The sequence below is a fragment of the Varanus komodoensis genome, unplaced genomic scaffold, assembly GCF_004798865.1.
Source record: "Varanus komodoensis strain SLA01 unplaced genomic scaffold, ASM479886v1 scaffold7_3, whole genome shotgun sequence".
NCBI lineage: Eukaryota > Metazoa > Chordata > Lepidosauria > Squamata > Varanidae > Varanus > Varanus komodoensis.
The window spans coordinates 26,651,119-26,664,642 of NW_025336480.1; the positions used below are offsets into that span (position 1 = coordinate 26,651,119).

Here is a 13,524-nt window from a genome sequence, read left to right on the forward strand (position 1 = left end):
TTATGACCTCAAAAATCCACATCTTAAGAGCCACCTTGCTAAGTTGGATTTGAATCGTTTTTCCTCCATGAAGGAAAACAAAACAGGACTCCTACTTTCAGATAGGGCCTTGCCACCAAAACAAAAATGCAGGGTTCTCCCCATGTCCCTTTTCCCTTTCTGCAACAGTGGGAGGAGATACAATCTCTTCTGGATGAAACAGATCTTCATCCACACTTGCAGCCAGAAATGCTCTACCATGAGGGCTGTGTGTGCCTTTACAAAAAGAAACCATCAAGGTTATATGTTTCACCTTCCTCAATCTCATCCGTGGCAGTTGTGAAGGGGTGGAGAAACTAAATGGTAGCCAGTTCCTCGGCTTCTCAAATTGTAGTGGAAGCTGAGAACAAGTTGGTACTCTTCCTCTCGAGTAATGGTTCCACTGCTAGACACATTACTCATATGCAGAACCGATTCCAAAGAACAAAAATGGACAATTGTCCCAGATCTTAATTAACATTCTATCAAAGGGATATGAAAGCTCAGCCAGAAGAGTTTCCCTGCAGAGGTAGATCAGGAATGGTGATGTTCTATCAAAACATGGACCTGACTGCTGGCACCGTTGCATGGACAAGCATCACCAACCTCAAAATATGGGCTCATTCACCAGCAGCAGGTGCAAAACAGGTCCAGAAAGAAAGCAACCTGCTAACCACAATTCAATGGGATTTTATTAGTGTTAATATTTGTGTCTTTTTTCCCCCAGACAACAGGCCTTCAAGGTGCCTAGCAAAGGGAAAACTAATACATAGTAAATGCAAAACGCCCTGACAGCTGGGCTAACCATCATTTCCATAAATAATAAAGGTTCTGGGGGGACACTGATGGACGAGGACCACCCTCAGGCTAAGATGCCATACAATAGGGCCAGGTGTTCCCTTCACCCAGCTACCCACCAAGGACACTGTGCAATGGCAAGCTGTGGAAAGCCAGGCTATTGGTTGAACCATTGCAGCATCCCAGGGCTCCATTTATTTATTGGTTTTGCAATCATTGATTTATTCAGCAACACCCAAAGTAGCATGCATGGTTGAGTACGGTGAGACCAACCATTAAAAAGATCATATCACAGCTTACCAATATTTTACAGTGGAATGATAACATATAACAGTGGCTGTTTCGTTTGTATTTTTGAACAGGAGGACAAGAAAACACAACTCACACATTACCTGCTAATAGTTTGCATGAGGTTTGTGCTTATACTGAGAGGCTCTGATGAACCCTAAACCTACCGCCTCATGGATTATTAAGGTTCTTTGCTCACTAGCAGGCTCTGGTGCTGAGATCGGTTTCAATTGTCTTCCCAACTAGTGCTAGACCAAATATCAGCCATATCAAACTTGTGCCAAGCTCCGTGGAATTTTTGTATTTGACATTATCCTGCAGTGGCGATTAAAAAGGGCATGGCTGCTAGCCCAAAAGACCCATCACTCAAGGGGAAAAAAGCAGGTAAGCGTTCTGCGTTCTAGACAACAGAAAAAGTGAAAGATAAGAGACACTGTCAAAGACACCACCACTAACGCACATACTTCGGATGCAACTCCAGTGGACAGAAAAACTAAAAGTACAATGGGAGATTGAAGAATCATAGACGCTGTGGATTACAACTGAGGGTGAATTTACACATGCAGTTTTGGCAAATCTTTCTGCAGTGCTTTTATGCCTAAAGATGGCATAGAAGTGCCTGGCATGGTGGAGCTCAAGCCTGAGCCTGGCCTTTCATGAAACAGGGTCTTCTTCGCAACAAGGTGGGTGTCGCATGCAGGCCTCTTCCTCCCTCCTTCCCACTTCAGCAGTCTCAGATGAAACTTGAGAAGCTCAGTTCCTTCATCACAACTTAACTGGTTATCGAACGCTATCAAATGAGAGGAGCGTTCTCCATGAGATGTGGGGAGAAGGAACTACCCATGTGAGGGGCTGAACCCAAATGGAAACTTCCCCTCCTTCCTTCCCTTTCAGAAAAGCTCCTGGCTCCACTCTCAGGGTAGCTCTTGTGGAAATCCTGGACACTTCTTAATGGGTCTGCTCATCTCCTGAATGGGTCATTCATTCATTCATCTCCCGAATTTCATTCATCTCCTGAATGAATTTCATTCATCTCCTGAATGGGTCAAGGGACCCCATCTCCATCACTTCCCCTGCCAGCTCTGAAATGTCTCCCTGTTTTAGCTCTGAAATGACTCCCTCTTTTTCCAAGGCAGGCTAGTTCTCCTGCTCTGCCTGAAAATCTTCTCCAAGGAACCTTGAAACTGCCAAGCCCTCTGCCCACCTCTGCCCTTCCACCTTTTCCTCAGAGTCAGACAAATCTATCTGTACAGATGGTGACATAGGGGAGGTCCCCCATGCCCCACAATGGGAATGTGGTGGTAGAATCCTGAAGTGCTACCACTTGCAGAACTGGCCTGTGCCATTTCAAGTCTGCAGCTGGAGAATAGCTTCTTCAAAGGTCTCCTTATGTGTAAAATCCCCTGAAAGCAGAAAATTACCAAAACAGTGAGAAGGGGCTGGGCTAGGAAACTTTTCCCTGATGACTCCCACTTGCAGGAAGTTGACAGGAGGGGGGATATTAAGAAATGGCACCAACACACCCTTCGTATAGATTGCTCTACCACCCCTACCATCTGCTTCGTATTTAAAACAGGTAAGGGACACATGAAGTAGCAGTTTATCCTGAAAAAGGCAGCAGTTTTCTGCCATCAGGAGGAGAAAGTTTTGTAAAATGACACGTGTAAACTCATGCCCAAGGAGCAACCTTTCGAAATGCTTTACCAAACAGTGTCTGAGAACAGCCTGGGTGGAGGAGAGAAAAAAAATGCACATGACGCACACAGGACGAGGGGCCGACCTCACACGTGGGGCAGTGCCCTCCTGACCAAATCCATGGAGTGACATTGACCTTAGCTTTGGATGCAGCATCTCACCTGCCCTCTTGGCTGAAGGAACAGGGCAAGATAGCAGCCACTGCCAGGGCAGGGAAGAAGTTGTGTTCTCCAAGGAAGGTAGCGGTCCACCAGCTGGAGCTCGTTCTGAGCAGACTGCATACCTGAAACACAGGCATAGCCACGAACGAGATGGGTTCCTCCGAGACGGAGGAGGAGGAGAGAGAAGCAAGAGGAGGGAAAAGCCAAACAGAAAAATAAAAATCACGTGATAGCTACAAGAAGTTTGCTGTTTTTCCTTTTTTCCCTTCTAAAAACCCTACGATTAAATCAGCCTTGACCCATGACAAAAAGCATTCTGCAGTGCAGCCATATAGGAAGAGAACGCACGAGGAGGACTTTCTCCTTCTAGATCCCTCCTCGTCTGGGAACATGAGTGCATTGAAGTGATGCCAAGTCAAAGCTTGCAAAGCATCCGTGTATTTCTGAAATGTACCATACCTTTCGGAATACGAATGCTTCTTCATTGTAAACAGGATTCAAACCATTGTTCATCACCATCCGTGTTCGAAATTCTTTACGTATGGTGTCAGTGGGAAGGCCATACATATCCACTTCTACATATGTTCCAATTTTTTTGTCTGATAAAAACTGGCCAGATATTACCTTTTAATGGAAGCATAACAATTAGCGATATGTCAGTTGGATATTCAGTCTTTAGTTTCAAGTCTTCTGTGCTTATCTACACCTCCACAAATGCTTCATTCAAATAAATGGATTTACTGATATGTAAACTTTTTAATGGAAGCATTTGTGCAAAGTGTTATTTAGTAAATATGCTATATGATTAAAGCCAGCAATGTAGAACAAATATTCACAGCATGCCTTTATTTTTATGTAGTGTAAAATTTGTTACGCATTTGAGTCAAAAATCACCATTTGACCATGTTATTTTGCAATTCTTTCATCTGCTGTGCCTGTATGTGTGTTTGCACATGCTTATTGGGTGAGGAGATATTTACTTTGAAGTCTACTAGGGAGAGCCAGAAATTCCAAACTACCACCAAAACAAACAAAGAAATAAATGGGTTAGGAGAGTAGGAAATGATGGACTGGATCCAGCATTGCATGGGTGGATTTCTGCTGGCACAGGAGCTCCCTGTCTTCTCCTCTTTGCAGCCCTCTGCAAGGGATCCAGAAGGTCCTCCAAGCCTGAATGGCAGAATTGGGGGGGGGGGGGGTCCACAGGTTCTGTGGGAGGAGGAATCGGTTCCAGTAGTGGTTTCCATTCTGCTGATGAATAGCATTGTCTCCAGTGCTAAGGCTGCAATCCCAAACATGCCAACCCAGCAACAAGCTCCAGTGTACAAAGTATCACAGAATAATAGAGCTGGAAGGGGCAATAATGCTACTGGGTCCAATGCTGTGCTCAGCACAGGAGCCCAAGTTAAAATGTCTCTAACAGATGGCTGGCTGGCTGTATTTTGAACGCCTCCCATGTGAGAAAGCCCATGACCTTCTTAGGTAATTGGCTCCATTATCATATTGGTCTAACAATCAGGAAGTTTTTCCTGAATGTCCAGCCGGAATACAGCCTGAGCCCATTATTCCATGTCTTGCACTCTTGGATGCAGGCCCTCCGCCTTGGGACAGCCTTTCAAGTACTTGAAGAATGCTAACACATCTCTTGAGATCACTCTGAATATTGTTTCTCTCTCCTGTGGTATTAGCACTCCCACCCAATTTAAGGTCATCTGCAAGCATTCTCTGCGCCTTTTCACCCAAATCATTATTAAAATGTTCAGAGCACTGGGCCCAGGACTGAACCCTGTGGTTCCCCATTACCTCACCCTAATTCAAGAAGGTGCCATGGATGAGCACTCTTTGAGTCCAATACTGTAACCAACTGTGGATCCACCTGATCATTGTACCATTTGCCCACTTTTAGCTAGTTTGCTAATCAGGAGATCATGGGAGATGAGGTCTAAAGCTTTGCTGAAGCCAGAACATATTCTGTCCACAGTGGAACTGTTTCTACACAGGATAATTATATACCTTACTTTCTTCCAGGAAAATACAAGGGCATTATTAGATAATTTATTCTAATTACAATTCCGATTGCAATGAAAGCCTGGAGAGTTATTCACAAACTCCATTGGCACTGAGTTCTGTTTTCCTTGGAGTACGTGATTGTAGATAGAACCTTTTAAACTATAAGGCTGAACTCTGCCATGTGCACTGGTGATTGTCTACTGTCCAGACTGAAGTTTGTGGCAACTCCCCCCTCAGAGGGAAATGGTTCATTGAATGCACAGGCTCTATGCAGTAAATGCACAGTATAGACATAAAGGCCTAATTCCAGGTGCCACTCTTGTAAAATAAAATCTCAAATGATTTGTACACTAGGATCTTAATTAAGTTCTATTATGCAAATTAATTTCCATAGCAAAGCCTGCAAGGAATGGACCTGATTGCAGGAAATAGAAGGTCACAGAAGCAGAGCAGATTTGCCCATCACTGAGGGTGCAGTTCTATGCAAGTTTAGGCAGAAAAAGGCCTACAATTTCCAGTTTGCCCCAGGCAGCTGGGAACATGCTGGGGATAAGAAGTCTTTTCACTGTCAAGAGTTTGCCTAGGATCACATCTTTGGTCTCAGCACCCTCCAAAGGTCTCTGAGTAGTTCTTGGAAGTCTTCAAATGGTTTTCGGAAATCTCTTTATCTGGGGATAGCATGAATTGGACCTGGGATCTTTTGCAGGCCAGGTTTTTGCCTCACCAAAGGGCTATAACCCTTCCTTGTTCATTTAAGGCAGCTTCATACACATGTTGTTAAGTCGCATACTTCAGTTTTAGCCAATGCAGGCAGTCCCAGGCTGGGTTATTCTGCACCTGTTTCCTACCTGAACTGAACACGTTGCTGCAATCACACCATCTACAGGTGTTTCAGAGAAAGGGTCAAACGTTCGGTCAGGTCTCCGCATGAAATCTGGTTTAAGAAGATACCTAAAAAAAACCCCCAAACAAACAAACAGCAAAGCGTCAGCCTGGTTTTTTCATTGTTTCAGAGTAGTTTAGTTTTTGTAATGTTTTTGGTTTTTCCTGGTTTTAGCTAGTTTGGGTAATCTATCGAGAAAGTGAAATAAATAGAAAAGAATACACTGCAGAATTTTCATTTTAGAAACATAATTTCAGGGTGAACAGAATTGTGCATTTTATCCATCAAAGCAAGAAAAATAAAACCACAGTGATCAGGACAAGTTGCTTACATCATCTGCTAATCATTTCAGACATTTCTTTCCTTAGCCTGGACCCAGAGGCCTGTATCCTCTTGTTTGTGAGATACTCTTCTAGATATTATCAGCACCGATTTTACCTGGAAAACTGAGCCAATGCAGCTAACCAGCTAACCACGTGGGACAGTTTTCTAGCCTGCGACCGCCCCAATACAGTTATGACCACAAATGGCACGCCTGTTTGGGCTACCATGCTGTCTTTGGCAGGGTCAGCATTGGTGTCCATACATTCCACTAGATAGTTGTCTATATTGGTAAACCAAAACTCATGAGACTGAGTGGAAAGGTAAGTTCACACATTATAAAATCCAAATTATAAGGTCTAGAGCCTTTTTTATTTTAAGGAGCAGCTTGCCTCCCTCCTTTCTTATAGATTTCATAATTCCTAGTGTTATGTACTTTGATTTAAATACTTTCAGTTTTGGTGGGGGCTTTCCTCCCAACCATCCAATTTATATGAGTGTATTTGAGGGATGTCTGCATTGACCGAGAAGCTGAATGCACTATGGTACCTCTGAAACTGTTTATTTGGGTATTGTCCTCCAGATGCATGGACTGCATTTCATATCATCCCTGATCAATCACCATTCTGGCTGAAGCTGCTGGGTGTTGTAGTCCAAAATATCTGGAGTGCACCAGGTTGGAGAAGCCTGGTACATTGCACCCTGTACCAGAGGGGTTGGATGATGCATCTAAATATGACTATCACTGATTTTATGCCTGAACTTTTCTTGCTGACGCTTTGTGTTTTTTTCCTCCCCTCCAACTGCTGCCCCAATAGTTTGGCATTTCTTTAAATTTTAATTATTATAACTTATTGCTTTTAGTTTTGTTTTGATCTGCGTAGATTACTCTGGAGGTTGACCTGACGATGACTTAGGTGGGAAATATTGAGGGAGGATCGTGAGGTGGGTTGTCTTTAAAATACTAAAAATAATAATCATAACTTCAGAAATAATAACATTACTGAGACAGCAGCAGCATGTAATAAAATAGCATCCTTTCTCCCTACACTTCATTTTGTGAAAGTTGTGCACAGAGCATACAATCCATTGCAAAAATAAACTGGAAAATGCTTTTAAAAAGACATAAATTGGAAATCAGTTCAGATACAACCATTATCAGTCTAAGTTAACTCTTAAGACAGTTTCCTTTGAGACTGGCAAAATAGGCCAAGAGGGCAGTTCTACAAACCTGGACCCTTGGATGCTACGGGTTCTCTGATCTGAGGGCAGAGACAGTGCTGCAACCATGGAATGGGGAACTGGAACTCTGCACCAGGGAAAGGGGGGTGTTTCAATGGGCGGAGAGGGCAGGTGACTAGAGAGGGCAGGATACGTTATCCAGCAGCGTCTTAGGTCTTCTCCCTTCCCTTTCTGATACGCCCTGGTTGATGGGCAGAAAAGCTCACGTAGCAAAAAATGCAGGATGGAGGATGAGGAGCTGAACATCACTGCCACCATCCCTTCTGCCCTGCCCGGACGGCTCATAAGCCTCCAAATTTGGGTGGTTATGAATGTTGAGGGCACCACTCATGGAGTGGTACTCTAAAGCATCTACAGCTGAAAAGACTGAACTGGGAGGTAGAGCTGGAATGTTGCATCAATGCATGGAGGGATCAGCAGAGCAAACAGCTTCATGGCAATAGCATACAACTATTTCAAAGATCCTCACTAAAGTCATACTCCACTGTGTAGACTCAGTCTTAACTCTGTGCCTGCACCCACATGTAACTGTAAACCATTGTTTAGTATTGCAAAGACATCAGTGAGAATCCTCCTCTCTCCCACTCCAGTATGACGAGGAGAATCAGAGAATCGTGTTAGAAGGGGCCAGAGAATCATCAGATCCAATTGTCCACTCAGTGCTCGATTTGCTTTTTTGATTAACAGTTTAGCATTCTGTCCTAAGCCTTAAGGGTAGTTAACTTTACTACAGTTTACTAAAACAAGCCAGTTCCATAAACACAGTTTAAAACTGGCTGTTCTAGTAAACTCTAACAGAACAGTTGCAAACACCTTTTCCAAACAACTTTTCTGCAGCTTCTGACAGTTCATGGAAGGTCATCTAAATATCAGACAATTGCCAGTTAAGTACTGAATGCAAACTCTGCTTAATACAGCAGTGCAAAGAATCTTAATGAAGGAGATCATGCCCCTCAAACTTTGCACAGTTTATTGCCTTATGGTCCGCTTATCTTTTTCCCCATGGCATGGAAAATCCCTTTCAAAAACTCCAAAGCCAACACAGATCAACATCAGCTGGTCATGTCCACACAGGAACAATGCACATTGATACTGACATGCTGGAGCGTGTGCACACATGCATAAGGGAAAGAGAAGCTACTAGTAACTTGTCTGCAATCTGCTCTTTCATGACAGAATGATGTCACAGACATTCCTATGTATAATTGTATGCTTCAGAGAGACCAAAAGTGGAAGAAGCATTTGTGGCAGCCACCGGTACAGCCACAGTCCTGTCTCACCACTGCATTCAAAAATGGGGGTTGCCGTTAAGAGATGTTGGTGAGAAAGGCAGCACCATCCACCTCTGGATGCTTCTCCTTGCTCAGATTGCAGTCCTCCCTCTTGCCACAAGGGACCTGAGAGGGGCAGGCATGGGTCTCCCACTAGCAGTTTTGGGGGTGGAGGTGCAAGTTTCCTCCCTTTGTAAATGCAACCCCAGCAGAGAGACCCTGAGCCTCCCTGGACTAGACGAAGGTGTCACTTGGCTGTGGAGTTTTGAATTTGGGTTGGCTCAGAAATGAGTCAAGCCCTTTTCTGATGCTGAGAGAGCAGTCCAGTATCAACTCCGCCATCTATCTGAAATGTGTATGTCATGCAACAAAAATCCAAGCCAGTATTCCTTCAGGTGTATTTTTCCTTGGACCTGACTTCACACAAGTCACATACACATAACTGGTGCATAAGCTGAATGCATAAAGGGTTGGCCCAATGAAGACCTGTGTGCATATGTGCTCTCTTTTACATTAAGAAGTCCCTGAGTTGTTGGCTACTGAAATGAAAAGAAAATGAAAACATCCAGGAAAAACTTAATGCAATTGACCATTGATTACAGTCTGACCCTAATGCAAAGAGGGATCCACAAAAGGTTCTTTTAATCATCTGTGCCATATTTATCACTCTAATGTGACTTGAATTAGGAGATATAATAGGAACATCTGGGGCTATACAGAGTTGTGATAGCAACTCCATGCCAGACCAATCATTCCAAGATGTTTCTGGGTTGGTGACCATGTTAAAAGGACAGCTTTCCAGGCTGAACATTCTCCCATCTCTTCCAAACATCTCATCAATAAAATGAGTTTCCTGCATTGTTACTGAAAATCCAGAATTCTATTATCATTCAGATAAGCATGAATACAAGGAAGGACAAAAAAAGAAGATAAAAGGGAATCTGCGTGTGCATACGTGAGTGAGCGTGTGTGTGTGTGTGTGTGAGAGAGAGAGAGAGAGAGAGAGATTGTTCTGTGCTGGTTGGGTAGAGAATCAGATACCTGGATGAAAGAAAGGCTTGAGGCATCTTTTACAAAGGATATCCCCCTTGATGAAACCTCCCACCTGCTCCAGAGCTCAAAGAACCTGAAGAAAAGTTATTCCCAGTCTGCAACAAACCATTCATATGAAGAGTATAAAAGCTAGCACTAGCCAAAATGGACTGCAATAATTTTATTGTTCCCATTACAAGTATTCCCCAAACCACCTATCTCATCTACACCAAAAGATCTGTGTGTATGGGTGGGAGAAGGAAGGAGTGGACCAAGAATATTCTTGGTTTCTGAGGAGAACTCGGTGGGCAAACAGGGGCAGCTTCATTTGGCATCTGCCCCATCTGAGCACAAAACTGGAAGTGAAAAGTTTAATGTATAACATCAAAAGGGGTTTAGGGGGAAGGGGAGGGGAAGCCTTCTCTGTCTTATGCAGTCCATCACCCCAGCTTCCCCCCCTTCCCCAGCCTAGTTCTGATTCTGGAAAAAAGGCAATTAGAAGAAAAGTACTTGGGGAAGAGATCCTGGAAGATACAGGGAGAAAGATCCCATTTTGTCACCTCTACTTCCCTGTTGGTGCTACAGTGCAACCTTCTCCAGCCTCACATGAACAAACATGACTGATGCGCCATGCAGAATGTGTTCCTGAGCTGACGGCTTCAATTTCAGGTGCCAGTGTGGCCACTCCAGGTTTTAGTCCAAACATGGACTGAGCTATCCATGGTCCTACACATGGGCTAGGTTCAGGCACCCTGGTCAGCTATTTAAATAACCTGGAGTGGATACACGGCTTCACTTACTGTTGAGCTGTCAGCCTCAGTGGCCTTAAGAAGTACAAATATTTATGCAGCCCTGTTTGAAATCTCAGATCTGGTGCCTATTTTAAGGAAAGTACTCCACAAGTCTACTGGACCAATATTTAAAGCTTCTGGCCTAAGGTTGTTTGTTGATCCACTCAGGATCACCTTTAATCTGAATGAAACTCCTTTCTGTGCAGACTTCATGCCTTTCCTTGTATTTATCGAACGTGGTCCTACTACTTCCTCCTCACAAGGCACAAGGCTAAGGATGCCCAGGTCACTCAGCTCATTTCACAAAATTAAATAACAGAATCTAGTCTCTACATCCTGCTCTTCATTTTCAGCACATAATTAAAAGTGACATGCTTCCAATGGCAGTAGCTTGTATCATTACTCACCCGCATGACCCATTATATTCAAATTTCCCCTGATTCAACTGCATTGCTAAATCTGTCAAGAGACAAAAATAGTTTAGTATTTTGCTCCTAAGCAATGCACAGCTGAGGCTGAACAGACTTTTTAATCCTAGGGAAATCATTTGCCCCAGATAGCCAGTTTAGCTGAAACTCAAGTCCAGTGTGTGCAGTGAAATGACCTGTTCTGAAGCCAGAGAATGCTGAAACCTACTGAAGTTAATCCTGCATTTCAAAACCACATAGGTTTGCGATAGATTTTCATATTCTACCATATTCTGACACTTGTCAGGACAATGATGGAGCACATGGAGCAGGTTCTGCTTTGGTGATTCTTCTATCTCAAAGCAGGAGGTTTGATTTGATTCTAGTAGTGTTGGATTCAAAGTTTGCATGAGTGGAAGGCAAAACAGAATTGTCCCATTGCCTCTTATCCACCTGTCTAATTAAGATATCCAGCATGACCTAGATCTGTGGTCTCTGTTAGGCACTGTTAGCCACTCAGCAGTGGTCTACCTTGACAGTATGAAGCTAGCAACACCCAGGCATCCAACACTAGGTGTCACTGGCTGGCACAGTGACTGCCTCAACTTGGCCTACCATGCGGTGCTGGTTTGCAGGGGATGCCGTATGAGGCGAGACTGCGGGAACTGGGTCTCTTCAGCCTCGAGAAGAGGAGACCCAGAGGGATCTGTTGGCGACATACAGGTACGTGAGGGGGTGTCACATGGAGATGGGTAGAGACCTGTTCTCCCCTGCAGAGGAAGGCAGGACGCCCTCCAATGGAGCAAAGCTCAGGGAGCCAAGGTTCCATGTGGATGCCAGGAAGCACTTCCTGACAGTCAGGACCCCGAGGGTGTGGAATGGGCTTCCACGAGAGGTCGTTGAGGCCCCATCGGTGCGGGTGATCAAGGATAGGCTGGACGTGCACGTGGTGGGCATGTCGTGAGCCGAGCCGGCTGGTGCCAGAGGTCAGACTAGATGGTCCAGGAGGCCCCTTCTATGTTTCTATGTTAAGTAACAAGGATGTGCGAGGGATCTGTCTGAGGGCGGGAATCCATCAAATTCCCTGGGCTTGACTCCTTGGACTCTGTAGCAGCCCAGAATGTGAGATCTTGGCAAGCACACCCTGCATTTATTTGCAGGGCGCTTACTAGGAATCGAGCCCCGTGCACTGCACAAGCAAGGAAGAAGGCTGGTTGCTGGGAATGGGGCTGGAGCGCCCTCTGGCAGCACCCCTCTTCCCCTCTCCAGGCAGCAGCAGGTGGCACAGAAGGGAATGGTGCCGGGTGCCCCCACCCACAGTGCCCCTCTACTGTTGGTTGAGCACCTGGGGATCTGTGAGTGTTACAGGTTTGAGCTCAGTTTGCTTTGCAGGACTGGGCTGAGTGCGAGAGGAAGTCTGCCGACACTCAAATGACTGATTCCAAAAGGATTCAAGCTAATTCTAGTAAGTTGCTTTGAAATGTGGCATGTGTGCAAAGTCTGGGTGGAACAGAACCACAGTGGAGCATTCTTCAGTGGCATCGACATGAAAGACACCTACAACAGTCATAAGCAACATTTGGTCAAACATGCGTATCTTTGTCTGAATTCCACTGCTTTGCAGAGAGCACTTGAGCGCCATGTCTGATTGTCTGTCACCACCATTACAGAATACTCCAACAACTACAGCCAAAAGCCAAGATTTGCCAGCAGCAGCTCTTTGTGCTCCAAATAAACAATGCCTAACTAAACAGCATTATGCTTTTCATCTTGCCCTCCTGGTTTTGTCCTCCTGTCCAATGTTTCCATTTAGAAGAGATGCACACCAATTGTTCCAGGGAACTGACTTCTTTTAAGATTTTTGATTCCATATATGTATCATCTAGGTTACAGCTGGGATCCCTGCCATCACCTCGATTGGTCCTGCAATGTGAACTGCTATGCAGAAACTTCTGCACTATGTTTTGTACTGTTTTGCATCTCAGTGTCAGCCTGCTCTGACACACATCTTTGTCTTTATCCATGTGACTGAATCCTCCAAGAATGCCAGGGGCAAAAGCAACGGCATCTGGTAAAGAGTTTCTGCCCAAGCTGCCTTTTTTTTTCAAATTCAGATTCAATGGACATGTCTGCCTACCTGGGGTCTGATAGTTGAGCGAGACCATCTGGCATCCAGCGTTCCAGAAAATTTGAGGCATGTAATTGCTGGAATCTACTCTGCCTCCCTTTGGATATATCCGACTCATTTGCCGTTTATTATAGCTGTGTTATTTGTTAAGGAAAATGGAACAGCCAAGCAACATATAGGCACAACAATCGTTTACACACATCTTTATGAGTTCTTGCAATGTTTTAACTCACAAGACATTTGCCATAGACAATGACCATCCCGTTCTTTATTACAAGACTGTGCATTGTTTTGCCACTGAGTTGGCTCCCCAGCTGGAATGACAAAACACCCCCATTACAGTTCTCTCTGGGCAAGGATACTTCACAAACTCAATTGCATGTGTTTTCAAATAGCCCAGGCCGACAGACTCATTAAAAGAGGACATATTGTAATGAATGTTGCGTTCTAGAAAGAAAATAATGAAATTTGTTGCATAA

General features: G+C 44.5%; 1 protein-coding gene across 1 annotated transcript in view; it reads right to left on the reverse strand.

The window, feature by feature from the left end:
- Positions 1-13,524, reverse strand: part of PLCB4 (phospholipase C beta 4) — a 203,115-nt gene that overhangs the window by 21,862 nt on the left and 167,729 nt on the right. The window contains exons 23-27 of the mRNA XM_044454159.1: positions 13,408-13,492; positions 13,055-13,179; positions 10,918-10,969; positions 5,819-5,921; positions 3,420-3,584 (exon numbers count right to left, since the gene is read on the reverse strand). Coding sequence (XP_044310094.1) covers positions 3,420-3,584; positions 5,819-5,921; positions 10,918-10,969; positions 13,055-13,179; positions 13,408-13,492 — 530 coding nt within the window. The remainder of the gene's footprint in view (positions 1-3,419; positions 3,585-5,818; positions 5,922-10,917; positions 10,970-13,054; positions 13,180-13,407; positions 13,493-13,524) is intronic.